We start from the raw sequence: 27850 nt of genomic DNA on the forward strand, positions 1-27850 counted from the left end.
CAATTTCTTTAAATAAACAAACATTATTTATCATTTTATAATTTGATATATGTATATTTGTTTTTATATTATTGTTTACCGAGTTTTTCGGATACTATAATAATAATAGATAAGAGAGATTAAAGAGAAAGGGTTTAGAAGTTATAAGCAAACTTTTTTACGTGGTTGGGGCGGTATTGAGCCTTAGTCCATGAGACAGTTGTATTAGAGCTTAGAGAATCTATAACAATGGAGTTTTCTCTCAGTTTTCGCAGAGTAACTGTATACACGCCCAAAAGAAATCTCTTCTCCAGTGCTCTGTTACATGTATTTATAGGTTCACAGTGCACTAGGTGTAGGTCGAGCTGACCCGGGCCCAATGAAGGTGTAAATACTGCTGGCTTCTCTATCGGAAGCCCAATACTAAAGAATTAAACATATAAGAAAAACATTAACTTGAGCCCATTGGGCCAGCCCAAACCATATCTATCATCCGACAAATTGGAGCTTTTGGTTTGGGCGTCTCGAGTTACAAGGCAGAGTCAGGGGACAAGATCGGTCAAAGCAGTGGCGGCACAGGTCTGAACCAGCGGCGTACAATCCCGAGGTGGCATTTTCCACAGGTGAAACGTGGGGACAACTCACATGCTTCACGGGACGAAGTCAGGGTCACGGATGCTTTATCCTGCCAACCTTGGGGACCCGACCCGGGTTTGTTTACCTATGTCCCTATCTGTTTACCATTAGCCCGGATCATCCACCAGGAGCCCGGATCGTTTACCAGGCTTCGGGATCGTTTGTATCGATTCTGACTGTTACCCCCAGCCAGTCATACTGTCTCCCGGATGACCGTCCCGGACAATACTCCCCGGACACCTTCCGAGCCTCGCCTAGAATTGGGCTGTCGATATCCCTTACTCCCTTGCCAAATGGGCCTGGACTGGGCCCAACCTCAATTGGTCGGCAAGTGGGCCTAGATCGCGGTCCCGAGCCCACGACTGGAAACATGGATAACAATTATAAGCTTAAAAAATAAAATAAGTCATCAACTAAAAATTTATAGGTTTAAGATTTAAAAATAATAATAATAATTTTGAAGTATTACTGGATATCGGAAAACCAACTGTGAGAAGGGTTTCACTTGAACCTAGAATCAGTAAAAGTTAAAACCTCTGAAGTACTGTTTCCTAATTAGAAATATTCAAACACAGAGTCAAACATAGGAAAATGTTCAGAATCTCATTCTCGTTTCTAAATTCTTACGTACCAAATGACAATTTCTTTTGTTCTGTATTACACTTTTATTATTATTTTTAATGAAATATTCATTACGACAAAAAAAAAAACAAATTCTAAAATAATAAAAAAAATAATATATATTTTTATAAATATATGGCATATTTTAACAAATTTACAAAATATAAAAAGAAAAAAAAAACGCATAAAAAATACAAGAAATAGCCATAAAAAAAATGCACAAAAATTAAAAACATCATATTTATTGGAAAAAAATGTAATTTCCGCTTGGTTTTATTCACTCATTATTGCCCGGGAAGGAATCATTACTCGTCATTATATAAGTATGTTCAACACTCTTTGTCTTAAAATTTCAGCTTAATTAGGCTCCTTCATTCTTCCAATTTCACAAAAAAAAATCTTTTTAAATTCCTCGTCTCATTGCAAATCCCACAATCTTGGCTTCGATCGATCAGAGAGATTTCTCTCCATTGCGGCTCGACGCATTACGCAAATCACCATGGACCCCTCTATTATGAAGAAGCTCCTTGAAGATGACGAGGTTCCTTCTCTCTCTCCTTGCAATCTTTCTAGGGTTTGGATTTTAAGAATTTGATTTGTAAATTGAATTGAATTGTGTTTATTTTCCAAGGACGAAAGCATGCATTCAGGGGCTGATGTGGAAGCTTTCCAGGCTGCCCTAAATAGAGACATTGGAGGGGATGCCTCCGCTTCTCATCCCTCTGAGCCAGGCTCCGGTATCTTTCTTAGCCCTAATTTATTTATATATGGTAGTTTTATATGCAGTGATTGGAATTTCTTAGCCCTAAGATTTCTTGTTTTTGTTTGCACTCAATTGTAAAGCTTTTTAATTTATGAAATGATATGGGAACAGAGGTTTTGTCCCAAGGGAGCAGTAACACTTCTACTCAGTCATTACCACAGTTCCCGGTGGCTACCCAAGATGAAAGTGCAAATTATCGAATTCAACAAGATCAAAACAGTGCACAGCCGCAAACAGTGAATTCATCTGAGCAGGAGCAAGTGAAACATGGATCAGTTCCTGAGAACATGCAGCAGCAGCAGCAACAACAACAACATAATAATAATAATACATCACAGGAACCCAAGGACCTTGGTTTGCCTCCTATGCCGTCCCAAGATGAACGTCAACAGAAGCATTCTGAACAAAATCCCCTCCACACTTCTCAAGCTACCGGGATGCAGATGTCTGGAAAAGCTCCTGTCTTGATGCAGGAACCAGAGAGACCACCTCCTCCAGACAATGAATCACAATACGTAAAACTCCAGAAGATGAGTAATCAACAGGCTACGGTCTCCGATCAGCCGACCAACCCACCAGCAGGTCGTACTAAACAAGTACCCTTTGGCTTGTTATTGCCTGTTTTAATGAATCAACTTGATAAAGATAAGGGCATGCAACTTCAAGAATTATTTGGTAAACTCAAGGTCAGTGTAATATATTTCATATAATCTTCATTTGTATCATTAGTTTTTTTTTTTTTTAATTCCTTATTGGTTTTTGTATTCTCAGAAAGAAGAAATCACCAAAGAGTCATTTGTCCGTCTCATTAGAGGTGTTGTTGGGGAGCAGGTGCTCAAATTAGCAGTACTTACAGTGCAATCACAGGTAAATTCAATGCATTATAAGTTTGAGAGATTTAATACATTAAGCTTAGAACTAGCACGTACAGAACTTTCAACTAAGCCCCAAATATCAGATGCAGTCCCAAGCATCAGTGCGTAAACAGCCTCAAGGGGTGCCATCTGTCAATACGGGGGCCACACAGTTTACCGATCCTCGTTCATTTGCACAAGTCCATCAGAAGGGTACAAGCTCTTCTGCAGATGTCTCACACATACCTGCTTCAAGGGGCCAATTACAGACCAATCCAAGCCACCAAATCATGGACAAAAGTGTTCAAATGTTAAGAGAGGGAGATCGCCAGTCAGACTTTCATGGAAAGCTTGCTAATCAAATGCCTTTGTCAACTGTGGTAACCACCAATCAAGAGAGAGATTCTATGCAGCATGGATTTAAAAGGCAACAGCAGCAACATCAACAGCAACAGTTGCACTTTCCACAGACATCCTTTTCCTCCTATGGGAATAATGGTAGTCGTTCTCACTTGTTTTCTGGGACAAATGCCAATACTTCAACATTGTCTGTCAAATCACAACCACATGATTCACAAATGAGGCAAATCTCTCAACATCAAAGCATGGGATCAGCTCAGTCAGGTGGGGAAACACATGGTGTGAACGTCATGGGTGTCTCCAAATTGGAAAGGCAAAATGTAATGAATGATCCTAGTCGAATGCATGGTGGAAGTCTTTCTCATTTTGCAAACAATTCAACCATTCAACAGAATCTGGTTCCTTGGCAACCCCCAACAAATAAAGATCAGAGTGCTGGCCCATTATCATCAATGTCTTACGTAAAACCTGAACCCGTTGAGCAGGCTATTGAGCTTCAGCACAAGACTGCATCATCTTCACAGGGATCACCTTCAGTTTCTGCGGCACAGTTTGAACAGAGAAACACATTTTCTGGAACTTTAAGAGATGAGTCTTTAGAGAAGCAGCCGTCAAGAATGGGTTTTCCAACTTCTGCTGGGGTTGTTCCATCATTATCCACAAGCATGGCACCCCCACATTCACTTTCTTCTTCCATGCCTATGCAGCCAGATCCCAGTGTCCCGGTAATTCCATCTCTATCTTTTTTCTCTGCTGTATATGCCATTTTTATGCTTTTTTTTCATGGGATGTTTATGTATACATTGTTCAAAATCTATGCCAGAATGTATAAGTTAGACGTGATTACTTCTTGGCTCCTGTTGTCTTGTCATACAATCGATATTGACATTTCATGTGGTTAGGAGGAATTGAAAAGGTTAATTTGTGTGTTTACTAATTTCACAACTTGATTTTTGTTTTCTATTTTCTAATATGATGCCTAAAGGAGAGTACAATAGTTTTTGTGTGTGTGTGGACTTGGGGTGGGGGAATCTTCACAAGGTGTTGTGTCTTTACACTTGTGTGAGCTGACCAATTTCAAGACGTACCTTAATATGCTGTTTATATATATATATGTGTGTGTGTGTGTATTTTTCCACAATGTACAAGGGAATAGCCTATAAATAGGCTGTATACAAAGGTTCACTCTGTACAAATCAGACAGCTGTCCTAGGTCAACTAATTAGTCCTAGAATCGACCACTTTACACACAAAAGGAAGCAAACTAATTCGGATTCCCTAGCTGGAATGATACTGAATTAATTCACAATATTACACAATATTTTACATACATTTATTTTTACAATAGAATTTGCTAATTGATGCTTAATATTATGATCTCTACGTGCTTATAATTACAAGTTTTTTTGCTGCTTATTTATTTCTTCAGTTAGGAGCTCGGGCACCTTCTGGACTTTCTCCAGCTGGAGTTAGTAATAAGACACCTCCAAAAAAACCTTCTCTTGGCCAGAAGAAACCGCTTGAAGCACTTGGCTCTTCACCACCACCAGCAGGGTAGTTTAACTTAATGCTATGTACTTTGTTACAGTCATAGGATGGTCTTACTTTCTTCTTCCATAAACAACATTATGTACATTGCTTATTTTCGCTCACATTGATGGCTGGATATTTTGCAGTAAGAAGCAAAAAGTCTCTGGCAACTTTTCCGATCAAAGCATTGAGCAACTTAATGATGTTACTGCCGTTAGTGGAGTTAACCTTAGGGTGCGGTGTCTTCCCATTTTTAATTCTAGCTGTTGTGTTGTATTAGTTAATTATGCATGATTTGATCTTATGATGTTTCACGCCTCACAGGAGGAGGAAGAACAGCTCTTTTCTGTGCCCAAGGAGGATAGCCGAGTATCTGAAGCTTCTCGAAAAGCTGTGCAGGAAGAAGAAGAAAGGTTGATCTTGCAGAAGATTCCCCTGCAGAAAAAATTAGCAGAAATCAGTTGAGAAACATATTTATTTCCCAACTTGTTCATTGATTGTTTTGGATATGCGCTTTAAATTTCTCCAAAAAGGAAACACCATTCATTGAGCTTGAATATTTATGCAGTGGCCAAATGTGGTTTGAAAAACATAAGCAATGATGTGGAGCGATGCTTATCATTGGTGAGACTCAGGATTTCTACTTTATCTTTCTCAATTTAGAACTTGCATGAAGTGTTCCTATCTATTTATCTACTGGAATTATTTATTATGTTCTATGCTAACTGCTAATTGGACCATTAGTCTGTGGAGGAAAGGATGCGTGGACTAATAGAAAATTTAATCAGAATGTCAAAGCAGGTTAATTTTCATTTCTTTTCCATCTTTTATCTTCATGCTTCCTTGAAATTTTGAGATATCTCATTTCTTTTCATTTATGCTGATTGAACTTCATTAGCGTGCTGATTCTGAAAAGGCACGACACCAGACTATCACCACATCAGATATACGGCGTCAAATTATGATGATGAATTTAAAAGCTAGGGAAGAGTGGGAAAAAAAACAGGCTGAGGCAGAAAAGCTTCGTAAAGAAAATGAAGTGAGTTCTGTGCATTTGTATGTTAAAATTCCCTGATAAATGCACACTTGGTTGGTATAATACTTGCTTTCTTGAGAACTTAGTGTTTAAATGTAAGTCCATATTAAATTTGGAAGAGTATATCTCCGCATGCAGCCTGAGAATAATAATGGAGTTGATGGTGAAAAGGAGAAAGATGAAGGTCGTTCTAAATCATTGAAGGTATCAAGGATGTTTTTCTTGTGAGAGTTGTTATATTATCAATTTAGACAGTTGAAGTGATAATTATCTACTGGTTTTTTTTCCCCAAAGGGGCAACCGAACAAAGAGGAAGATGACAAATTGAGGACAACAGCTGCAAATGTGGCCGCACGAGCTGCTGTTGGAGGAGATGATATGCTTTCAAAATGGCAGCTTATGGCTGAACAAGCCAGACAAAAACGTGAAGGAGGGACAGATGCTGCATCTGGCTCTCAACCAGGTAAAGATGTGAGCCGAAAAACTTCTTCAACACCTGGAAGAACCACAAAGGACCATCACGAGGCTGAGAAAAGAAGTGGTACTGCCTTTTTTGCCTCTTCAGGTATGTTTTAAATTACTAAACAGCTCTTGATTTGTACAATGTCTCTGGCTTTATATGTTGATTGACTGCTGATATCCTAACTGGACATTGATTTCTTGCTGTACCTCAATAAATTTTACTTCAAATTGTTTCAACTTGATGAATTTGATTGAAATCAGTATTAACTCAGGTAGTATTGTTGCACCTTATGATCAGAAATAACATTAATAAAAAAAAAATATCAGTCTCAAGGCCAATATAGGGATGTAGACAGTCTTCCAATATCTTCCTCATTCTTTGTTTCATGCTTTACTGTTTTTGTTAGTATCCATTATGATATTGGTTGAAGAAAAACCTCGTCCAATTTGTGGTGTCATGATTGCTATTTGATTTTCTTTTGTATTGCCAAAATGTTATTTGGCAGGTGGGAGAAAATTTGGAAGAAATCAAGGCGTCTCGCCCCAAACTAAGGTGCCCCGTGGTAATATAACAATCAAGGATGTAATCGCTGTCCTCGAAAGGGAACCTCAGATGTCTAGGTCCACCCTTATATATCGCTCATATGAAAAAGTTCGATCTGATGCGGCTGCTGAATGATCCAATGAAACAGTTTCTCCCTTTGATTCTACCAATAGCAGGTTTTACCACTAAAGCTTAAATCTACATAGACAGAACAGGGTAAAACAGGTGCCTCAAAAACATGATGGACAAGATGGTTTGGTTTGGTTTGGTTGAACCAGGGTGTGGTGGAGTTGGAAAATCATCCTCAATTTGGACTGGTAAGCTTGCTGAGAGATTCGGGCTTGTACAGCAAAGCTGAGTGTATGTGCATTGGTATGATATATCTCACTCCCTCTCTATATTTATACATATATAATAGTTTGACTTGTTTTGTTTTAGCTTACTGAGGAAAAGACAGCGACAAATAGAATAAAACGGCATGTCGTTTTATTTGAAAAAAACTAATTTAGGAAAACGACATTTTGTTTACTCTACACAGCTTTGTTAATAACAAGAGACATGTTTTTGCTTCTTGTTGCTGGCAGACTCAATATAATATAAGAGAAATTGTTTAAAATTACTTTTTTTTTTTTTTTTTAATTTTTTGACTTTAGTTCTCTAAATTATGAGAAGTTATTTTGTAAAGAATTATTAAAACTAGTTTAGAGTGTAAAATAATTTTAAAAAATAGTTTATTTTGCCAAAAGACCCCTAATATAAATGGATAGCAAAATTTGTAGATTATTGTCTTGTATTGCAGTATATATAATCTTGTATGGAATAACTTAAATGGTATGACGACTCACACGTGGCTTGCGAAGGAAAGATTTTCAACGGCTTACTTGGTTTGGTGTGATTATACATCTCTTAGTAGTTTTATTGTAACTCTATAATCAAAATAGGCATGAGATTAGCATTTTTAGTCAGCTAGAAAGGGCTAAACATGTTGTAATTCCCTTAATTCTAAACTCTTTTTGAGGTTTAAGTAGTGTTTCTAATCTTATTATGATTATTATAATATGGTATATATATCTCAAATGGTGGGATGTGGTTTGCTTCTACTAAAATGATGATTCACATTTCATGGTGATTATATTTTCTCATTAGTTTTCTTAGCCAGAATTAGAAAAGAAAGAGGCTAACAGGTATCTTTTTGTATACGATTTTATTACATGGAGAATTAAATTCTAAACTCTTTAAGTAGAGTTTCTAATGTTATCATTATTTTAAGGTTTATATTTTTTTGGATTCTGTCTTTTTTTCTTTAATAATTCATAACAAAAATAAAATTATTAAATTGTGTTGTTATATTCAATTTATATTTAATTTTTTTTTTATCAAAATTGAGTTTAAAAAAATCTATTTAAATTATTTTATAAAATATAAAATCCAAAAAATAAATTTTATAAAATATAAGAATTTGAAAAGGTATAATCACTTGTTTTATTAAGAGATACAGTCAACATCAACACCTAAAGGAAGAAAACAGGTTCATTTCACACTTTCATTTCAATTTATTCTGTTTTTGTAGGGACGGTACACATTTATTGAACTAATTCAACAAATTAAATTAACCAATAATAATTATAACAATAGACTAAACATGAACAAAAACAAAGACAAAACTGACCAAGAGCCGTAATCACAGTACTGATCACCCTATCTTTACACTATACACAAAAAAAAAAACAAAAAAAAAACCCCCACGAAACCATTTGACCCCATAACATCAAAAAAAGAAAAAAACACTCTATAATAGTCTTATACATAATCATAGGCTGTCTCATAAATAAATGTTCATCATATCCATAACCAAGTTGTCCATCATGGTGACCACTGCAGCCTCAGCACAGCACTGTTTCTTCTCCAACAAGCGTCGGTTGCGCACGCTCGAAGCAACAGCATCATCATCATCAGCAGCAGCAGCAGCAGCAATGGTGGTTGTGGGTTTGCTCTTCTTGAGAGGGCAAGAAGAAGAGGAGGCCACCAGTGGTAGAACAGGGAGGTTTTGACAGTTACAAATCTCGATCATATGGCCATCTGGGTCGTGAAAAAATAGCTGGTCGACTACGATGCCACCTTCTTCGACCACAGCAGTGACGTAGTGAATGTTCAACTGAGCTAGCTTTTGCATGACCAGACTCATGTCCGAGCACTGGAACGATATGTGGTTGTCTTTTGGGTTGATTTTCTTTGTCTGAGTTTTCTTGTTGTTGCCTGATTGTGCTTCTAGTAAGTGAATGCCGATTCCATAGTTGAATAACCTGACAAGTCACACCACCACAATTTGTTTGTTTGGTCATTAACATTATTATCATATTATGTGGTGAGGAACTAAAGAAAAATATGCTTTTTTTTAGGATTTTATAGTAGACCTATTTTAGTTGGAGTGTTGGTACATGAGGTGTTAATTTATGATTGGTTAGTGATATTACATAATACTTATCAAATTAAAATATGTGAGATCCGATATTTGATTACACCAATAGCGATATGTCACAGTGTTGGGTGCTTTAATGCTTTGAGGCTCTTAGTCTCAATTTAAGCACCAAGTGTTGGAGTGTTATTAGCGATATTACATAATATTTATCAAATTAAAATATGTGAGACCCGATATTTGATTGCATCAATAGCGTTATACCACGGTGTTGGGTGTTCTAATGCTTTGAGACCCTTAGTCTCAATTTAAGCACCAAGTGTTGGAATGTTGGTATTTGGAATTTTAAGGTGTCCGACACTATACGAGTAACACTTTATAATTAGTTAGCGATACTCATAATACTTATAAATTTAAGAGTAATGATATGTGTACCCAAAATATACACCTAAATATTACATACAGTGATGTGACAGTAACCAATCACATTTATTAAAATAAGGATCCACTGTTTTAAAAAATAGTGACATATCATTGTGTATAATATTTGGATGCATATTTCAGGAGCACGTATACTCTGAATTTAAAATATGTGACTCTATAATAACTGTATCACAGAGTATTGGACACCATTTTAGTTGTGGACAACTGTCATATTTATGGTGGTGAAGAGAGGAGCCCCACTATTGATCTTTTGACAACCGACACTTGTTAATTTTATTTTATAAAGATTAAAATGTAGAGATGAGGCAGCTGAGGATAATAATGATGATAATTATGATATGACCAAGCAATAGTGTTTGCATATGATGATATTAACAACTCTTGTACTACTATCTAGCTAAATATTAATTAGAGTAATGCCAAATTCTATTTTTTAAAATCATTATTAAAACACTATTTTTTTTTTACTTATATTTTTCTTAATTCAAATAATAAAAAAAAGATATAAAGAATAAAAAATAATTTATTTAGAAAGAGAATGAATGTAAAAAGCTAAAAAAATATATTTTAATAATTTTTCGCTAAATTTGAGCAAAATTTTAAATACTTAGTACCTATTCTCTTTGAGAGTTGATGATACAGTTACATGTATATATATATTTATACTTTAAAAAAAATGTGTGTATATATATCTAAGATATTATGTACATGCATATATTTATATATATATATTTTTTAAATTTGATACATTGATTTAATCAAAGTCAAATTCACAAAGGTGTTTATGTATAAATATATTTCCAATAGGAAATAAATATTCTTAGTAGAAACCTAATATAACAAGCTGTACTTTTCCAGCGATATTAATTAATCTCTTAGTCAAATTATACCAAAGTTTTTCTTTAACTAATAATAATAATGAAATTATTTAATGCACCTTGTAAAAATTTGTTTAATAATAACTCTCTCTCCATATATATCTATATATATTTATATCATCATCATCATCAAGCTAGGCATGAAAATTGTGTTATTACAATTTATGCTGATCAAAACAAAAACCAGATATACAGATATGATCTACTAATATCAACAGCATTTTATTTTCACATATATATTTTTTACTCATGATCATATTAAAACTAACATGTATACATATATATATATAGAAACCCATCAAATAAAATGCTTATAGATCATTTGCCAAAATAGCGTTTTTTTAAAGGAATTTTGCACTTTAGTCTAGTTTTAATAATTATTTACAAAATTGTCTCTCATAATTTAGAGAAGTGGTCGAAAAATTTAAACAGCCGGTCGAAAATTTTAGACAGTTAATCGAAAAACTAAGACAATCGATCGAATTTTAGATAAAGATCATTTTGCAAAAAAATCATCAAAAGCAAACCAAAACAAACCAAAACGCAAAATATTTTCACTAAAACCAAAAAAAATATATTTTCACCAATTTCTCATATATGAAATATGACATACCAGAATAGAATATAGTGTTTCTTTCTGTATAAGTTGTAATATATACATATATATATATATATGTGATATAGTAATGAGAGACAGAGAGAGAGAGGACATACCAAGCTCCTTCGAACTTGAAAGAAGAAGGTCTTTTGATAAGAACAAAACCCAAAACCTCTTCATAAAACTTCACAGATTTGGCCACCGATTTACAGACATACGAAACATGATTCAAAGATAATAATGGCAACTTATTGTTATTACCATTATTAAAACCATTATTACTACTCCAACTACTACTCTCTTCTTCTAATACTATCAAATCACCATTACTATACTCCTCACTAATCTCTGATCCTAAGCTCCCCATTATATATATAATTCTCTCTTAATAATAATCTCTACTCTCTGATCTTAGATCTCTCTATTTTTCTAGTACTGAGAGAAAACAAAAACAAAAACAAAAAGAGAGAAAGAGAGAGAGAGAGAAAGAGCTATAAATTAGAGCTAATAATAATGTGATTCAATATGGAATTATAATGCTTCTATTTATAACTCTTCTCAAGTCCCAACCCAGTTGGTTTTGGAGAAGAGTAAGTAATAGAGTCCTCTCCTGTCCCACAATCAACAATTATTATTGTCTACCTGATATAAAACCAATTTTTATTTATGTTAAATATCATAAAAAATTAATTTTTTTATTATAATATGATAAGGTGTGAAAATTGAAAGTTGACCCCATACATAATGCTACTCAAATTTCTTTATTTAATAATAATAATAATAGTTAGTCATAAGTACATTGGAATGGAAAACCCTCACCCTTCCCATAAATCTCACACGAAAACTAAAATTAATAATCATAAATTAATAATGGGACGATTAATTCCTTTTATTTTTGTAAATTTGATTTTGGTTAAAATATTTTTATTCAGCACGAGGAACACCTAAATTTAAGATGAGTACGGATCCTTTACGAATTCACATTAAAAAAATATTTTAAATTAAGTATTCAAATCCCATTAATAATTTCATTAAATTCTTTTCATTGATCAGTACTATAGTATAGTAATTGTCATATGAATTTTCATTTGAAATTATTTATTTAATATATTGGTTTCATATTACGTGGCATTCTTATCCACACATGATGTCTAACAACCAAATTTATTGTCTTTACAAAAACAACCACATGGAATGTGTGTTCCTCTTCTTCTTATTATTCTTAGATATTATGTTCGGAATTTACATAGGTTACATATTGCTATATATATATATGGGTTGATATGAGCTGTTCCTTATATACATATACATATATATATTTATACCCTTCATTTCATATTCAAAGAAAAAATAATAATTGGAAAATTTTATTATAGCCCATATATAAATATATATATATATATATTATGTAGGATATTCTTTGGTTGATATGAATGTATGTATGTGAGGACAAGTTGGACGGTGCTATATATATGACATGTATATATATATTTTATGTAATTTTATTAATAATGGCGGCCAAAATAAATTATTATTATTATTATCTTCTAATGTTTTTTTTATAAGGATCCAAATGGAATATATGTAAAGTGAATCTCAGGGCAAAAGTATAAAGTAGACCTCTCTGTTTTCCACTTCAATATTTTTATATTGTGTTAATTCATGTGCTAATTCATATATAATATATATACATATATATAAATATGACCTGGCAATGACAATATGGCTAACATAATGATCATATATATATCCTACAAATATACAGCTTTGCATGACACATTTTTTCAAATATTAAAAAAATATTGGTATTTATTTAGATCGAACAAATGATACACGTTGATCTTTTAATATATATATATACATATCAATAATCATAATATTAATTTAGCATCTATATTAAGACAAATTATAAGTACGACTTTTATTAAACTCAGCTACTACCACGTGAAACTCTTTCTCCATCTTCAATCCCTCGTATTTTTAGACTTGTTCAACTTCAAATTAATTATATTTATATAAACAAAATTTGATTTAATTTGTAAATACACAAGTGGGTTATTTTATATTATTTTGGCTTTATATATTTTTAGATTTTGTATTTTGTCTTATTAACTATTTGAATTCTGTGTTTATAATTTACTAAATTAATAATTCACAACAAAAACATAATTATTCTACATAATAATTGTACTTTCATATTCTATTTTTTCATAATTAAAATTAGGTTAGAGGTCTATTAAAAATATTTCATAAAATATAAAATTCAAAAAATAATTTGTTAAAACACAAGGTCCAAATAAATAATGAGATCCAAAATATAGTGTCTAAAAAAATATAAACAATTTTATTTTTATTAGTACATTATATAGTTTTGTCTTTTTTTTAGTGTTGTGGTAATGGAATTTGAAAGAGATCTATATTTTTCTAATCCTTTGTAGTTCGTTTTCAAATGTCCAAAGAAAAGAAAATCAATCATACACGAAATGTACATAAAATTATATATTAATTGTGGGGACACTTTCATATAATTATATATTATTCCATGTGAAAATTCTTTAGTTTCATTGTTAAATTCATATAATTTGGTATAGTAGTTATTATTATTAATTATTGGAGATTTTGACTAGCAATAATAATAATAGGGCTTTTATTGTTTGGAAGACTTCTCAATAATTACTACACATAGATGAGTATTAACAATTATGATGATATGGCAACATAGTGATGTGTACTAACAATTATGATGATATGACAACATAGTGACTTGGTATAGCAAGTCACCAACAGGTGAATATTTTTTTTCTACTTTAATTTTGAATTTAGTTTTTTTTTGTCATAATTAATGTTGTTTCCAACCAATAAGAGACACTAGCTGTATTTAGAAATTGACATGTATTTTAAAAATGAAAAGTTTACAATATTATATTTTCATAATAAATACACGTTTTTCATCAAGTAACCCTTCCAAAAATTTGAAAAAATCATAATTTATTTTTAGAAATATCAATTAACAACTATAAATATAGATCATTAATCTTAATCCAATAGTTAATATCAAAGTAACTATCTATGAGTAGTAACCATTAATAGTACACCCCTTATTGTTTATGTTGAATTATTCTCTTAATCTTATCAGTTGATGAAATAATGATCCGTACAAGAAATGATGACCAACTCATTTGTTTCTTTCTTTCTTGGTGAATAATTTAATTAATAGTATAGATTACTTGTTAAGTAGAGAGTACTGAAAGTGCACCAATTTTAACCACTATAGTTTAAAAAGTCTTAATTAAATATAAATATATAGTTTTCCTAATTTTAAATTCTAAGATCTAGATCTAATATATTCTTAAGGGGTTTTTTCTTTCAATTTGGTGTAAAGTAGTCAAGACTTTATTGAGTAGTTAAAGACCTTAAAACTACCCCTATTGAGATGATGATGAGCTCATATACTAATCTCATCACCTCTAACCTATCAAAACAAGGCCTAATTTTTCAACAAAGTAAAGGTTAAATAATTATGATAATAATAATAATAATAATTTTTTTTTTAAAAAAAAAAAAAGAAAAGAAACCCAATACGGATGATAGTACTTATTACCAAACCATGTGATGACTCAAATAAAATTGTCAAAGTATATACAAAATCCTTACGAGTGAAAAAACAAAAAGACCCCACACCATGACCCATCTCAAGTCCCTATCAAGTAGCTAGATTCCATAATTTAATCGTGTTCAAAACCTAGTTTCTCAGACCACTACTAGTGGAAAAAAAAGGGCCTTTTGTTCTGTTATTAATCAATAATTTTAGGTTTTTGACTCTGTATTTTGTCTCATTACTTGTTTGGGCCCTGTGTTTTCTAAAATAGTTTAAATAGACTCCTAAACCCGATTTTGATCAAAGTTTTTTTTTTTAACTAAAATCACAAATAATTCATCAAACTAACAACTCAGAACAAAAATACAGTCATTCTGCCTAAGAACTGTGTTGTTATACTCAATTTTTTGTTCATCAAAATCAGGTTTATGGGCATATTTGAACAATTTTACAAAATATAGGGTCCAAAAAATAATTTATCAAAACACAGAGTCTAAACAGATAATGAAGCAAAACACATGGTCTAAAAAAAAGTATAAATCCATAATTTTAAGGTGAAAAAAATACTATCTTTCTTCTTTTTTTAGATAGCATGGTCTTCATTCTTTGTAGAGTTTCAATAGCACTAATAATTATGTGTTGAGAAACACGCGGAGCACTGTGTACGGCTGCAATTTTCACCCATATATGATTGCTATCATATATTATCTTCTTTATGTTCACGTACTTTGTGATTTTGTCTTGTTGAGAAAACATTTCGATATTGATTGAGAACAGTTGTTAGTTATTATAAATCTAAGTTTATCAAGTCGAATCAAGTCTGCATAATATTAAATTTTAATCTAAGTACATAAAATAAAACTCGCAGTACATAACAAAATGCATTCTATCAATCTCGAAGTTATCGAATCAATGGTTAGATTAATCAGACGTTGTTAATTATTATAAATCTAAATTCATAGAATCAAATCTGCAGTATATTAAATTTTAATCTAAGTACATAAAACAAAACTTGTAGTACATAATAAGATGCATTCTGTCATTCTCAAAGTTGTCGAATCAATGGTCAGATTAATCAAACAGTTGTTAATTATTAAAAATCTAAGTTCATCGAATCAAGTATGCAGTATATTAAATTTTAATCTAAGTACATAAAACAAAACTCGCAGTACATATCAAAATGCATTTTGTCAATCTCGAAGTTGTCGAATCAATAATTAGATTAATCAGACAGTTGTTAATTATTATAAATCTAAGTTCATCGAATCAAGTCTGTAGTATATTAAATTTTAATCTAAGTACATAAAACAAAACTTGCAGTACATAACTATTAGAAAAAGCTTATGCAGCATCTTTATTTATTTTCATGTATATCTAATATTAAATAAATTAATACGAGATAGCCTAACATATGTTTCTAAAATTGAATTCAAAGAAAAACAAAGAATAGAATACTTACAGTATATGCAGCGAAATTAAAGAGTCATTCATTCCGTTTCTCTAACTCTTTTATCCTCTCTGTCGCAAAGTATTATCAAGAAACTGAACCGATCTTCTATTTTCTTCACAATCTTCTAATGTGGGCAACTAGTGTGGGCAATTTTCAACACATGAGATAGATATAGAGAGAAGAGGCTTAGAAAAAGACATGTGTTTAGAGAGAATCTAAAACTATTAGAAAATATGACTTGTGACTTATATTTTGACTTCTCTCTAAGCACTCCTTTTATAGACTCAATTAGGCCATTTAATTTAATTAAAAAATCAATAAAATAATAATTATTTTGAAGCCCTAGGTCGAAATTATCATGGGCTATAGACCCGTGAAATTTTCAATTTGATTATAAGCCCATTGGACTTAAAATCAAGGCATATATTATTTTCTATTGATTTAATTAATTAAATAATTATTTAAATCATTTATCAAATTAATTATTTATAATTTGAACCTTGATTTAAATTTATTTATTAATTTAGATACCAATTTATCTTAATTAATAAATCTGCCATAATTTCTCTTTTCTTCTCAAAATTATACAATTCTGTGAAACTATCCAAAATTGACATGTTCAACTTTGATAATTCTAATTGATGATTAAATTAATTAATTGAGACTATCTAGATGATTTTATCCAAGGTACAATGGGGACCATGGGCCTATGAAATCAAGTTTCAATAAGTTATCATAAATCTAACAAATAAATTTACTAACTTATTAATTTCTCGTGACTCCACTATAAACTTGGAATTGGACTCTTAAATTCATAGAACGTTCTATAACAAATATAGATACGCTATTAATTATCCATTGTTACAACCATAATTGTCACTCAATCCTCTATAGACGGTTTACAATGAGATAGGACTAAAATACCATTTTACCCTTCATTGTATTTTATCCTTAAAACACTTAGTTCCTTGTAAATGATATTTCAGTAAACTAATTTAATTACTGAAATGAGATCTCTTTCATTTAACACCTTCAACCAAACTAAAAGGAAACCATCATTTCACTTCTTCATCAGAAGCTATAGATGTTCAAATCTATGATTAACACTCCCACTCAATTATACTACCAAGTTCCTAAGATGTAAGTATGGGCTACTCCGTAGTGTAAGCTGGTAACGAACAAGTCAAAGAACTCAAATAATACAATCAGTTAGAATACTAACCACTCAGAATTGAGATTGAATTGACCTATGGTCAACTATATGATATGACTAGAATAGATAATAACGGTATGTTTACTTATCTTATCAACTGTCAATATCGGTCCAGTCCGATGTAACAAATACATTTGATCTTATCTACTTTGCTAATGTTCTGGAAAGAACATAACACTGTAATGTGTAAGTAGATCATATCGTAGATTGGCAAGTCAGTGTAAATCTGGTGTACTGACTAATATTAGGACTAACTTATTTTGAACATATAATCATATTTATATTCCACTGTGAATACGTCACTATAAATAAGATTAGTTATATGCTCGGGATTTAATAAACGTTTATATTAAACAAATAATCATGAAAATAAAACATGTGAGCAAAGTGATTAACCAAGTCAAAAAATGATTTTTATTCTTTTATTGATAATAAAATGAGATTACAAAGAGTTTGAGTTTTAATTAGGACATAAAACCCCAACAATAACAAGATGCATTCTGACAATCTCGAAGTTGTCGAATCAATGGTTAGATTAATCGGACAGTTGTTAATTATTAGAAGCCTATAATTTTGAACATAATTAATATATTAGAATCATGAAACACTACGAACTCCATCAAATCAACCCTAGAGTAAATTAAAAAATAATCAAAATTTGGATATTATGTATATTTATATGTATAGGAGAATTTTTTTTATAGGGCTTCATTTTAATCCCTATCGGTGGGGCTCTCAGTATTCTCAACCCATGAACAGTTTTCGGCGCGATTTTTTTTTATGACTGTGTATATTGTAGCTATTTAGAGCCTCCTGAAAATTTTCAGAAAATTCCGAATAGTTTACAGTACCGAAAACTAAGTTCAAATATATTGTTGCACGCATGACTAATTTTTTTTATGCCCGTGGAAATCAACATGTTTGAACCTAGTTTTCGGTACTGTAAACTATTCAGATTTTTCTGAAAATTTGCAGGATGCTCTAAATATCTACAATATACACAGTCATAAAAAAAATCGCGTCGAAAACTGTTCACGGGTCGAGAAACACTGAGAGTCCTACCAGTAGGGCTTAAAGAGAAACCCCTATAAAAGAGTTGCCATATATATATATTACACTTATCTATAACAATGTTAAAATTAATGATGTTTACACCTTTGGTCTTAGTAAACATGCATGCATGTTTTTAGTATTTATATTTATAATTCTATTGTTGATCCTATTAGTATATTCTTCATATATAAATGATAATTATTAATTTGGGAGGCAATTAGAAATGACAGAAAAGCATGATTCCCAACCTCTCTGTCGTATTAATATTGTTCTTCATTATTATTAATTTATATGTAAAATTAAAAAAATTAAAAAACATATACGTATATATATAAATATACAAATGAATGAATTAAAGAAAATTAGAAAGAGGATGTTTGTTGATTGTTTCAATCTCAACTACCTTATTATTTTTAATTGATAATAACATGGATTTGGTTTTCTTTCATTTTTAATTTGAATTTAAAGTTGAAATCATTAATAAAGAGTTTAAAAGAAATTATTAGGGAAATTTCACTTTTTATCTCTAATAATACCTAATATTACCAAAAAATCCCAACATTAATAATATTTTCAAATTAATGCTAAGCTTTTCCCTCTTACCGAAAATACCCTTCCCATTCAATCTCAGCCTTCTCTCTCTAAGTCTCGGTTTCTCTCTCTTTCAGTCTCACAAAAATCCCCCAAAAACCATCGAACCCCCACCTCCGTCGAGCCGTCGAGCCGCCATCTCCGTCGAGCCGTCGAGCCCGCATCTCCGTCGAGCTCCCACCTTCTCCGTCGAGCCCCCACCTTCTCCCATTTCTCCGGCGATCTCGAGCCCACTGCATACTCCCATTTTTCTGTCAAACCCGAGACCCACGGAGCATATTTCCTTCAAAGTTTAAAAAACTAAGGTAAAATCTTGAACCCAAGTCCATATTTGCTTTATATCGTTGTTGAATCTGTGATTTGTGGAATGGGTTGTCCGATTTTGTGGGAAATTTTTTATGGGTTTGAACCAGTGGCTCGATAGGTTCGATTATGGTTCGATAGTAGGCTCGATAAGGTAGTTTGAACAGTTCGATGATGGATCGATTATGGCTCGATAGGAGCTCGATAAGAGCTCGGTAGGATATGTTGTATTATATTACAAGAGCTCGATAGGTTCGATAATGGTTTGATATGAGACTAGACTGTAGCTCGATGGTTATTTATCTAGACAGACAGATTTTTCATAGCTCGATAGGTTCGATAATGGTTCGATATGAGACTAGACTGTAGCTCGATGGTTATTTATCTAGACAGACAGATTTTTCTTAGCTCGATAGGCTCGATGCTGGCTCGATAGGCTCGATAAATTTAGGTTGTTGATATTTCTCGATGGAACTCGATAGTTTTTCGATAGTGCTCGATAGGGTATGTTTCAGCTCGATGATAGCTCGATAGAGATCGATATAGCTCGATGACAACTTATTTCAGTGTTTTTTTGAAAAAAAATTTATTCTGTTTTCTTACAAAAAAAATTTCATGTGTTGTTACAGATGCCTAAGTTGCTTGTTCCGTTCAGTGATCACTTTCCTGGTCGAGTGACATATCGGGGTAGTAGTACTTTAAATCACATCAAGACCAGGTTTTTGGAGCTCGGGCTGCTTGAAAGGGCTAAGGAATCCCCTTTTAAGCAATTCTTTTTGGCTTCGGAGTTTAATTTCTCCGGAGTCTTGGTGCATCAACTGTTGCTGAGGAAAATTGCCAGCAACAACGAAGATGAGGTGCATTTTTTCTTGGGGTCGAAGTCTTGTAGATTCGGCATGGGAGAGTTTGCCCTGGTGACGGGGTTGGATTTCAGTGCCTTCCCGTCACCAGAAGAGTTGGAAGGGCGTAATCTCAGCGATCGGTTGATAAAGGAGTATTTCAACGATGCTGAGAAAGTAAAGCTGTCACAGGTGGACCATGCTTTCAAGACTTGTACGGTTGTGGAAGATGTGTACAAGCTTGGTCTATGTCTGTTTGTTGAGGGGGTTCTGAATGCCATTGAGGGAAAACTGCACATTTGGCGAGATATTCTAAAAATTGTTGAGAATGTAGAGTACTTCTTCAGCTATCCATGGGGGAAGTACTCTTATAGGAGGCTATTGCATTCTTGTAAGAAGGACATGGTGAAGCAAAAGGCCAACTATGATGCCAAGAAGGATGCCAAGGTGCAGCAAGAGTCCAAATACAGTATGTATGGTTATGCCCCCGCCTTACAGTACTGGGCATATGAGGCTATCCAATAGCTTGCGGTGGAGCTTGTTGTGAGCTCGGGAAACATGTTCCCGAGGATGCTTAGCTGGTCGCATCGGAAGAACAAGGATTTCACCAAGTCCGTCATCGCACCGATATTATTGAAGAAGAATGTAAGTTATGTTGTTTTTTTTTATCTATATGCTTATCTTTTATCATTATTTGAGTTAACCAAATGTTTTATGTTGTTTGCAGTTAATTGTTCTTCCGATGTTGAAGCCTCGGCCAGCAGAAAAAGACTATTACTTGTCTTTGACTGAGGGAGATCTTCCCCTTTATCCTGGGCTTGGCCAGGATCCCTCGGAGACTGATGAGGAGGAGGATGCGACTTTTGAGAAAATGGCAGAGAAAGTTTCTCAGGCTGCCGAGGCAGCCAAGATATTTGTTGATGCTGCCCCGGGGGAGGAGGTTGCAGGTCCCACCCCTCCTATTCCCCCAGCCTCAGCCCCAGCCTCAACCTGTGCCCCAACATCAGCCCCAGCCTCAGCCCCAGCATCAACCTGTGCCCCAACATCAGCCCCAGCCTCAGTGTCAGCCCCAACACCAACCCCACCACCAGCCTCAGCCTCAGCCCCTGAGCTGGCCGACTTGATTGAGCGGTTGGACAGAGTCGAGGGTCGACAGGAGACCCTCTTGAAGAACCAGTCAGTGATCTTGGACGTACTCAGTCAGATCCTGACATTTGTTAAGGAGAAACCGAGGGGGTCCAATGAAGATTCAGAGTGAGAGTCATTGGATCTTCCGCTAGACTATGTTGATGATCCAACGACGCCCCCTACCATCATTGTGACACCAGATGCTGAGACTCCGGGAGTCGTTATTGTCAACCCTGAGGATGTTGCTGGGGTTCAGTTTCAGAGGGCTAGACGCCAAAGACGCAAGCCAGATTGGTTTGAGGACTATACGGATCCCACGAGGAAAAGACCTCGCACTGCTGCAGCTGCACCAGCAGACGAGGCTACACAAGAGGCTACACATGTGCTGGACCCTCTCAAGAAGCCAGATCCCAAACAGTATAGGACAATGTGCAAGTGGCTTCTTGGAGACATGCCCAACAAGACCCCGCGGGATGTAAAGACTGGGAGTCACGGTCCAGCATGGTTTCTGACGTTGAAGACACCCCAGTCGTGGCTCAATGATGGGGTAAGCAATTTATACCTAATTATGGACTGTTTTCAATTTTACATGTTTTATTTTTACTGACTCGATGTGAGCTCGATAGGAGTTCGATAGTAGTTCGACATGGATGTTAAAATAGGGGTTGTTCTTTACTATTTCAGAGTGGCTCGATGTGAGCTCGATGGAGCTCGATAGGTAGTTCGATAGGGATGTTAAAATAGATTGTTTTTTTACTGTTTTAGAGTGGCTCGATGTGAGCTCGATATTAGTTCGATAGGGATGTTAAAAGCTCGATGTGAGTTCGATATGAGTTCGATAGTGAAAATTCCCTTAACAAAAGTGGCTCGATGTGAGCTCGATGGAGCTCGATAGGGAGTTCGATAGGGATGTTAAAATAGGTTGTCTTTACTATTTCATGATGGCTCGATGTGAGCTCGATAGGTAGTTCGATAGGGATGTTAAAGTAGGTTATTTTTACTGTTTCATACTGGCTCGATGTGAGCTCGATAGGAGTTCGATAGTAGTTCGACATGGATGTTAAAATAGGGGTTGTTCTTTACTGTTTCAGAGTGGCTCGATGTGAGCTCGATGGAGCTCGATAGGTAGTTCGATAGGGATGTTAAAATAGGTTGTCTTTACTATTTCATGATGGTAGTTCGATATAGCTTGATATTAGCTCGATGTGAGCTTGATGGAGCTCGATGGTAGTTCGATGGTAGTTCGATAGGGATGTTAAAGTAGTTTGTTTTTTTACTGTTTCATACTGGCTCGATGTGAGCTCGATATGAGCTCGATATGAGCTCGATGTGAGCTCGATGGAGCTCGACATCAGCATTTTATGATGGTTTTTGCTAATTTTTTTATCGTACTCTCTTTTGCAGCATATTGATGCGGCAGAACACATGCTTCGTATGCGTCGCAAGTATTTTCCCAATATATATCGACAGAATGCAGTTGTGATGAACAGTTATTTCTCAGAAGTGATACCTGCCCGATATGATCAGTTCAAGAAAACAGCCGACAAAACAAAGTATTATTGGGATGCTGACATTATGTCCATGTTGACCGGCATTGAGCAGCAGTTTCTGGCATCTTGGGGAGGAGTTGAGGATGTATATTGGTGCCAGAACTATGGACAACAACATTGGTTTGCCATTGAGGCTTCCATTTCTAGTTGGACTCTGACTGTTTACGATTCAGACAACTCGGTGATTAGTGACGCAAAGCTTGAGGATATTATGAGTCCATGGTGCTTTATGCTACCTTCTCTGTTAATGCAGAGTAAACTGTTTACTGATAGCTTGATGTTGAAGATTCCATCAGCAGGAAATAGGCCGCATCAGTTCACATTGCGTCGCAAACAGAAACACGAGCTCCCTCAGTCAAAGAGAAGGTAACAAACATCATCTTCATACTAATTTTGTTTCTAACTAAATTTATAGTAATGTGCACTTAATATATATTTTTTTTTTTACAGTGGGGATTGTGGTGTGTATGCTATCAAGTATATTGAGCATCTAATGGTCGGTCTTCCATTGGAAGCTATCTGCGATGAAAATATGGAGGTGTTCAGGAACAAGTGGACCACAGACTTGTGGTATCAAAATTTGTTACCTTGATGATTGTATATATACAGGGTCTTTACATGTACAGTTTGTTGTTCACATTTTTTTATAATTTTCATGGGCTGTTATCGAGCTAATATCAAGCTATATCGAACTGTTATTGAATTATCAAAATTTGTTACCTTCATAAAAAGAGTTTATTAATACAACAAGTTCAAATGGGAAAAAAGAGTTTAAAGCCTAGCTTTGCCATAAACATAACTTTTCAGAAAAATCAAATAAAAAGAGTTTATTAATACAACAAGTTCAAATGGGAAAAAAAAGTTTAAAGCCTAGCTTTGCATGTAGCCCTGTTGTGGCCAAGACCACCACACATGCTACACTTGCGATGACTGGGAATGATTTCTCCATTCGATGGAGTGCGGTTTGTCTTCCTTCTTCCCACCTTATTCTTCTTCGGTCGACCAACTGGTTGTTTTTCAACGGGAACCCCAACTTGCATTTTCTCTATGTTCTCGGGAACTTCCCAATCATCCTCATTGCCAGTTGGGTAAATTGTTTCTTTGTAAGACTCCCTCCACATCTCAGTAGTGTAATATGGTGAACACAGTGAGTAAATGTTGACATTGCGCAACATGGCCGCAGCCACACCATGAACACAAGGGTAACCCATTATTTGAAACTGACCACAAGAGCATGATTTGGTCATCAAATTCACCTCACCATCACCTTCTGGGTCTACCACATGAAATTCAAACTGTCCAAGAGGATGGACTTTCAAGTACCTTGCATCATCCGCAATGCCTGAGACATCTTTCTCATATGTTGTTGCTAATTTCGATGTGCACTTCTCTACCTCCTCACGACGCGCGGCAAACCATGACTGAATTGTGAAACGAATGAATTCCACAAAAGTAGTGACTGGGAAGGTTCTTGCGTCTCTGGTTTTGTTGTTGAAACTTTCAGCGTAGTTGCTTGTCATTACATTGTATCGATTCCCAGGAAAGTATACACGAGTCCACTTATCGAAGCCAATACCCTCGAGATATTGAGCTATGGCAGGATCCATTTGCTTTATATTATTGAAGAACCTGTGAAATTTTGACTTCCGAAATGCATATGCCACATTATACATCTCCTTGTGACAGTGATCGGTCTTGAACTTAGCGATTACATTCATACTTATGTGATGGTAGCATGCGCCGTGGTAGGCATCAGGGAAGACCAACTCAAGAGCATGAATAATGCTAGCATGCCTGTCTGAAACAAAAGACAGATTATCAACAACTCCAATGGCTTCCTTCAATTTCATCATGAAATACTTCCAAGAAGCATGATTCTCACTGTCAACAATCGCGAATGCAATTGGATAAATGTGGTTATTCGCATCCAATGCGACAGCACACAACATGTGGCCACCGTACCTTGACTTTAAGAAAGTGCCGTCCACACATATAACAGGACGACATGATGTAAATCCCCTTCTACAAACTCCGAGTGAGAAGAAACAGTAAAGAAAGCGACCGTCATCTGTGACAAAATCAGTAATTGTACCTGGATTCTTTTGCTGCAGCATGTACAGGTAAGAAGGTAACTTGGAGTACGATTCTTCAGGTGTCCCCCTAACATAACCGAGTGCCTTCTCTCTGCATCTCCAAGCCTTAATATAACTCATATCGATCCCAAAATTATTCTTCATATCCTCCTTTATGCTGTTTGGTGGATAGCTAGTGCCATCAGTAGCATATTTGTTCTTGATAAGGTGCCCAATGACAGAAGGTGCTGCTTGACGGTGGTCTTTTTGTCGCAATTCTAGTGAGCAAGTATGTACACTATTATAAACAGTGATCTCAAACATCTCTGATCGCGCTACTTTTTTCCCTCTTATTCTCCAACCACAATCAGGATCCTTGCAGGTGATATACAACACATCAGTACCAGACTTCTTAACCATAAACTCAAAATTATTCTTCATTGCAAAGAGAGCCGCTTTGGTTTTCAATTCCATCTTGTTCTCAAATGTCTTCCCAAGATGTAATTCCCCCAACGCTATACCGGATGAGGGTGATTCAGAACGACTACAAGCTATGATATCTTCTTTTGTAAACATGGGAGCACTCCATTTTCTGTGATCTTCTGTTGAACATATTGAAATGTTCCCTGTATAGTTATATTCTGTTCCACCATGACGACTAGAGCTGGTGCCAGGTGTTCGGCGTCCTTGACTTGGTGGGTTCGTCCGTGCAATATGACGTATTGGTTGTTCTTGTGCTTCTTCTACTTGCAAATGTTCAGCTAATAGATCATCATCCACCGAATTGTCTCCTAATTCCTCATTGTGTTCGGCTACCGGATCGTCATTCACATAGGGGTTGTACTCATACTGGTTGTCCCTCAGGTCACCAATAGGAAATCCTAAAGTACTGGCTGCTCCCTCAAGTCCGGGAGTGGAATATGGGTCTGCAATGACAATCTTTTTAACAGGAGTGACACACAAGGCCAACCTTTCTTTAGATGTTACTCCTATGAATGCACGGACACCAAGATCACTTTCAACATGAACGGGTGTAAACGGTTGGTCGCCGCAAGTGTAAGGAACCTCCAATTTCAACTCATACATCTGTTTATCGACTTTAAGTTCCTTGTGCAATATGTCAAGAAGTTGCAAGTACGTTACAGTATCCTCCATCGGTATCACCGTGCATTGAGGGTCCTTGAAAATCCACTTATTCCCTTGTAATTCCCAAACACCATTGTAGGATACAAAAACGTAGACAATAGAGCCTGTGTTGGAAAAAAAAACATTAACATTGTCAGGAAAACTGTCATTTTTCCAGAAATGCAATAAAAAATAACATTATCGAGCTTTATCGAGCTATTATCGAGTTGGAATCGAGCTACCATTTCTCAAAACAGAATACAAACCTAACCAAACCCTCCATCGAACCCCTATCGAGCTATTATCGAGTTATCATCGAGCTACCATTTCTCAAAACAGAACATAAACCTAACCAAACCCTCCATCGAACCCATATCGAGCTATTATCGAGTTAGCATCGAGCTATCATTTCTCAAAACCGACAATAAAACACAACCAAACCCTCAATCGAACCCTATCGAGCTCATATCGAGCTAATATCGAGCTCACATATTATAGATCCATTCGACCCCTTCTCGAACCCTTATCGAGTTTCCATCGAGCACTAAACCGAACCTATCGAGCTATTATCGAGCTATTATCGAGCTAACATCGAGCTACATCGAGCTCTTACAAAGACCTTCTTCTACATACCATCGAACCGTTATCGAACCGTTATCGAGCTTCTATCGAGCAAAAAAATTGCAGAAAACCCAGAAAAACACAGATCGCGGAATCTCTCAAAAAATCCCGAAAAATACACCAATATAGGCTCAGATCTGTTCAAAATAGCCAAAAAAAAATGTAAACAAATAATACCCAACACAAAATGTAAAATCTCATTACCCATGGTTTTTCTCCTCCAAAAACTCTCAAAATAGATGTTGCCTTTGATATTAACGAATTCACAGAAACAATGGAGATAACTAACAATGATTTTGACAAGAAAATTATACAAAACTGTAGGTTTTATGGAGATTTCGTGAGAATTAGAGAGAGAGAGGGAGGAGAGTGGAAGAGAAGGTTTTGTGAATTTTTGATATAATGGGAGGGGTATTTTGGGTATGGGAGGAAAGTTTAGCATTAATTTGAAAATATTATTAATGTTGGGATTTTTTGGTAATATTAAGTATTATTAGAGATAAAAAGTGAAATTTCCCAATTATTATATATATGATCGGAAAAAAGTATGTTTCTATATATATATATATAAATATAAATATATATTTATGTGATGTCAACTCGTTTTGCTTGCATTGCAATCATAACATATATAAGATATAAATATATATGTGGAGTCAATTAGCTAATTATATATTAGCTTGTTAATGAGTAGAATCCAATTAAAAGAAAAAACACTTTAAATTTACGTAATTATTTATTTCTTCTTATGGCTATTATTTAATACCTATTATCTCTACTACTTACAAAAAAATTAAATTAAAAATATATAATAAATATTGTATAGTAATATAACAAGTGTACTATAGTATATATATTATATTTCAAATGACTTGGACTTGCTATAATCAATTAGTTTGATCTCACACTAATCAATAATAAGTACACAAAAAATAATATTAATAAGAGACAAATACCAAAAGCCAAAGATTTTTTTTTTTTTAAATTAATTTAAAATTAATTTTTTTTAAAATTTTATTAAGTAATTTGAAGAAGAGTGCTTGAGACATTATAAAAATATGTTTGACTTAAAAAAAGGGCTCATCAAATAATTGTTTTTAATTTATAAAAAAAAAGGTTAATTTTTTAAATGAGTAAATATAATTATCGCTCAATCGAGAAAACTAAATTGAATTTTTTTTTTTTA

The 27850-nt window shown here is 34.3% G+C and overlaps 3 protein-coding genes across 4 annotated transcripts; 2 read left to right on the forward strand and 1 right to left on the reverse strand.

Moving 5' to 3' along the window:
• The first annotated feature begins 1542 nt into the window (after window positions 1-1542).
• On the forward strand, window positions 1543-7530 carry LOC133790270 (transcription initiation factor TFIID subunit 4b). 2 transcript variants are annotated; one of them, XM_062227866.1, is made up of 14 exons: window positions 1543-1777; window positions 1868-1973; window positions 2111-2685; window positions 2771-2866; window positions 2964-3938; window positions 4643-4767; window positions 4890-4977; window positions 5068-5203; window positions 5312-5367; window positions 5488-5544; window positions 5642-5782; window positions 5918-5983; window positions 6074-6344; window positions 6748-7530. In XM_062227866.1, exons 1-14 carry the CDS (start codon window positions 1736-1738, stop codon window positions 6918-6920), a joined length of 2907 nt encoding a protein of 968 aa, XP_062083850.1. In that variant the 5' UTR covers window positions 1543-1735; the 3' UTR covers window positions 6921-7530. The 2 variants fall into 2 exon arrangements, with proteins under 2 accessions (XP_062083850.1, XP_062083849.1); XM_062227865.1 differs by having other exon boundaries at window positions 1544-1777; window positions 2958-3938.
• Window positions 7531-8297: 767 nt separating this feature from the next.
• Window positions 8298-11645, reverse strand: LOC133790272 (glyoxylase I 4-like). The gene is made up of 2 exons (XM_062227868.1): window positions 11238-11645; window positions 8298-9088 (listed from the first exon to the last, which is right to left on the reverse strand). The coding sequence occupies exons 1-2, from the start codon at window positions 11486-11488 to the stop codon at window positions 8608-8610; spliced, it is 732 nt and encodes a 243-aa protein (XP_062083852.1). The 5' UTR covers window positions 11489-11645; the 3' UTR covers window positions 8298-8607.
• A 9039-nt stretch (window positions 11646-20684) lies between these two features.
• On the forward strand, window positions 20685-21426 carry LOC133789605 (uncharacterized). Its single transcript, XM_062227399.1, has 2 exons — window positions 20685-20813; window positions 20896-21426. The coding sequence occupies exons 1-2, from the start codon at window positions 20727-20729 to the stop codon at window positions 21424-21426; spliced, it is 618 nt and encodes a 205-aa protein (XP_062083383.1). The 5' UTR covers window positions 20685-20726.
• Window positions 21427-27850: the final 6424 nt, after the last annotated feature.

This window comes from Humulus lupulus, chromosome 7, assembly GCF_963169125.1.
Source record: "Humulus lupulus chromosome 7, drHumLupu1.1, whole genome shotgun sequence".
Lineage (NCBI taxonomy): Eukaryota > Viridiplantae > Streptophyta > Magnoliopsida > Rosales > Cannabaceae > Humulus > Humulus lupulus.